Source organism: Poecilia reticulata, linkage group LG12 (genome assembly GCF_000633615.1).
Source record: "Poecilia reticulata strain Guanapo linkage group LG12, Guppy_female_1.0+MT, whole genome shotgun sequence".
NCBI classification, from domain to species: domain Eukaryota; kingdom Metazoa; phylum Chordata; class Actinopteri; order Cyprinodontiformes; family Poeciliidae; genus Poecilia; species Poecilia reticulata.
The window spans coordinates 25,525,269-25,528,766 of record NC_024342.1 but is presented as its reverse complement, the minus strand read 5'-3'; the positions used below and the strand labels follow the sequence as shown (position 1 = coordinate 25,528,766).

Genomic DNA, 3,498 nt, shown 5'->3' with positions numbered 1-3,498 from the left:
CAAACATTTAGCTTTAATAGTTTGGAAGCTAAATGTGTAGCTAGAAAACTTAAGAAGCTAAATATGTAGCTTCAAACTAGTTAGCAAGATATATTGCTAACTATTTTGAACCTTAATATTTCAGTTCCAAGGTGGATAAAATAACTTTATTTAGTTTGAAGTTATTTTGCCAATAATTAGTTTCTAATTAGCCACGTATGTTCTGAATATTTAGCTTTCTGGCTAAACAGTTAATTTGCTACGTAGTTTCAAAACTGCTTAGCTAATTAAATGTTTAGTTTGCTAATTAGTTTGAAATCATAAATGAATAACTGACTCATTTTAATGTAAATAATCCAGATTATTGGATTAATTTTTGACTTCGTCCTCGGACCGCCTGCGGTTTCCCACCAGGAAATGACATCACTGACCAGGAAATGACATCACACTGAGACCCAAACAGCTTCCAGGGTTTAATACAAACACGATTCAGACAAAGTCAGTCAACATTTTCAAGTATAAAACTGGATCGGAACCGAACGGATCCGTGTTTAATCTCCCGGTTGTGATTGGAAATGATTGATTCGGGTCGTCTTTGGACCCGTCGGAACCAGAACCTCATCTTCCATTAAAACTGTTCGGTGATTGGAGCGTTGAGTCATTATTACAGCAGACCGTCCAGAACTTTAACGTCATCAGAACCGGCAGCAGCCGGGTCGCCCAACAGGAGGCCGAGTCCATCGTCTGGACCCCCCCCCCCGGTACCAGGAACACTGAACAGAACCAGGAACCCGCCGCTCCGGTCAGAACCGGACCTTCAGTCTGCAGCCGCGGCCCCACATGGTGCGGTCGGGCTGGGCGGCGCCGGCCGGCGTGGGCCGGGCCACGGCGGAGAACGGCCGGGCGTTGATGGCGAGCCGCGGCGAGTCGTCCTGCAGCGCCGCCAGCTGGCCGTCCTGGACCAGACCGAACACGTCCAGGAACCGCAGCGACGGGATCGCCTTCCCGAGGTCGCTGGGGACAGAACCAGAACCGGGTCACAGCCAGAACACCAAGCTATTCTACGGCGCCCAGAACCTTTGGAAGCTCCGTCTGGGTCTGGTCCAAACTCACCAACCGGGTCGGATCAGAAGCTTCACCTGCTTCTACCGGTTAGATCTGAAAAGTGTGGCCTGCCATTACATCCGTCCCCACCGAGTCCGAACCAGGAAGTGGGTGTGGGCTTTGACTAGGCCGCGGTGACTCACCTCAGCGCCGCCAGGTGGATGTGGTAGCAGCGGCTCAGCGACAGGTGGAGCAGCTTCTGCAGCCGCTTCAGAACCAGGAAGCTGTCGGCCGTCAGCAGCGTGCTGTCGCTGCAACCACAGGGACCGTCAGAACCGGAACCAGAACCAGAACCAGAACCGCTGCAGGAAGCCACGCTCTCACCTGAGATCCAACGTCTGCAGGTCCGGACATCGGTCCACCAGAACCTTCACATCTGGAACAAACAGGGGAACCGATTCAGTGGGACAGAAGAACTGTTCACCTGAAATAGAACTGTTCACCTGAAATAGAACTGTTCACCTGAAATAGAACTGTTCACCTGAAATAGAACTGTTCACCTGAAATAGAACTGTTCACCTGAAATAGAACTGTTCACCTGAAATAGAACTGTTCACCTGAAATAGAACTGTTCACCTGAAATAGAACTGTTCACCTGAAATAGAACTGTTCACCTGAAATAGAGCTGTTCATCAGAAGAACTGAATCACAAAGCAGGTAAACCGTCAGACCAGGTCCAGTCAGACCCTGCAGAGCGTCCAGAGCAGGGGTTCACACCCGGTTCTGGCCCGGCTCACCCCAGGTTCAGACCCGGCTCCGACCCGGTTCAGACCAGGTTCTGGCCTGGTTCTTTCCCGGTTCAGACCCGGCTGACACCAGGTTCACCCCAGGTTCAGACCCAGCTCTGGCCCGGTTCAGACCCAGCTCTGGCCCGGTTCAGACCCAGCTCTGGCCCGGTTCAGACCCAGGTTCAGACCCAGCTCTGGCCCGGTTCTGACCCGGTTCTGGCTCCTCACCGTCCAGCGCCAGCCTGTCCCGGTAGCCGCTCAGGTTCAGCTGTGTGACTGAGGGGCTCAGCGTCTCCACCAGGTTCTGGACGTGGTTCCGGCTGAAGCTGCACCAGGAGATGTTGAGCTGCTCCAACCTGAGGCGGAACAGAGAGCGGGTCAGAACCGGGACCGGTCCGAGTCGGCCCGAGCCGAGCCGGTTCTGACCTGCGGCAGGAGTCCAGCATGGCGGCCAGAGCGGCGGCGGAGAATCCGGAGCAGCCGCCCAGGTTGAGCTGCAGCAGGTCCGGGTTCTGGGCCAGGCAGCTGCGGAGCGGACAAACAGAACCATCAGAACCAGTCCTACCCGCCCGGCCCGGCCCGGCCCACGGCTCCGGCCCGGTTACCTGAGCACGTCGTCGGACAGCGGCAGCGCCTCCAGGCTGAGGCGGCGCAGCCGGCTGCAGCGGCAGACGACGCTGCGCAGCGCCGAGGGGGAAACCACGGAACCGGACAGGTCCAGATCCACCAGCTGGAGCCGCCTGCAGAACCAGAACCAGAACCAGGAGTCACCAGCTGCACAGCTACAACCACAGAGAAGCACTCGGCATCCACTGGAACAAATCTGAAAGGTGCGGCTTGCTTTTACAAACCGGACCCGGCGGTCCAGATGTTCTGGTTCCTCACAGGTCAGCATGGTGCTGAGCCTGGGGTCAAAGGTCACCAGCCTGAACATGCAGCATTATGGGTTAGAATGGCCCAGTCAAAGTCCAGAGGGTTCAAAGGCACACCGCACTTTTCAGATCTTATTATCGAATCTTTGGGTTCATCAAGAACCCAGAGCAGAACCACGAACCGGCCCTTACCGGACCGCCTTCTGCTAGAGCAGAACCAGCAGGAGGTTCTGGACTCACCCGGGTTCTGACAGGTCCGGTTCCTCCACAAAGGCCCGCGGGCAGCGCAGCCTCTGGACCCCGGTCCTCAGAACCAAACGCAGAGCCGGGCCCGTTTGGGTCAGGCCCTCCAGGTCCACACTGACCCACAGGGACTCGTCCAGCCTGCAGAGTCAGAACCAGAACCGGGCCCAGTTACTGGGAATAAAGAGACTTTCAAATTAAAAGCCCAACAAATCGATTATTCTGACGATCGATTGGATAAAAATCACTGTAAACAATAGAAACGCATTAAAATATGAAATCTAAACATTTGATCGGCTGATCAATAATCAGCTGATCTGGTGGCTGATTATTGATCAGCTGGATGGAAAGTGATTGATCGGAGATTTTACAGGCTGTGCAGCAGCTGGAGCTCAAACTGGACCGGAGCGGTTCTGGTAGAACAGATCTATAAGAGGCCGTTAATCGATTACTTCAATAACTGATCGATCATTTCAGCAGAGATTGAAATGATCATAAAAATGACTGAATTGAATAATGAAGTGGTGGTGAGTCGGGACCCATGTGACCCGGTCCGGGACCCATGTGACCCG

The 3,498-nt window shown here is 54.1% G+C and overlaps 1 protein-coding gene across 1 annotated transcript in view; it reads right to left on the bottom strand.

Annotated features, from left to right (window-relative positions):
• Nucleotides 1-686: 686 nt before the first annotated feature.
• The window catches only part of skp2 (S-phase kinase-associated protein 2, E3 ubiquitin protein ligase), a 6,828-nt gene continuing 4,016 nt past the window's right edge, over nucleotides 687-3,498 (bottom strand). The window contains exons 4-10 of the mRNA XM_008424787.2: nucleotides 2,924-3,067; nucleotides 2,417-2,551; nucleotides 2,238-2,336; nucleotides 2,040-2,167; nucleotides 1,408-1,459; nucleotides 1,227-1,334; nucleotides 687-993 (exon numbers count right to left, since the gene is read on the bottom strand). Of these exons, the coding sequence (XP_008423009.1) occupies nucleotides 783-993; nucleotides 1,227-1,334; nucleotides 1,408-1,459; nucleotides 2,040-2,167; nucleotides 2,238-2,336; nucleotides 2,417-2,551; nucleotides 2,924-3,067 (877 nt within the window). The 3' untranslated portion in view covers nucleotides 687-782. The remainder of the gene's footprint in view (nucleotides 994-1,226; nucleotides 1,335-1,407; nucleotides 1,460-2,039; nucleotides 2,168-2,237; nucleotides 2,337-2,416; nucleotides 2,552-2,923; nucleotides 3,068-3,498) is intronic.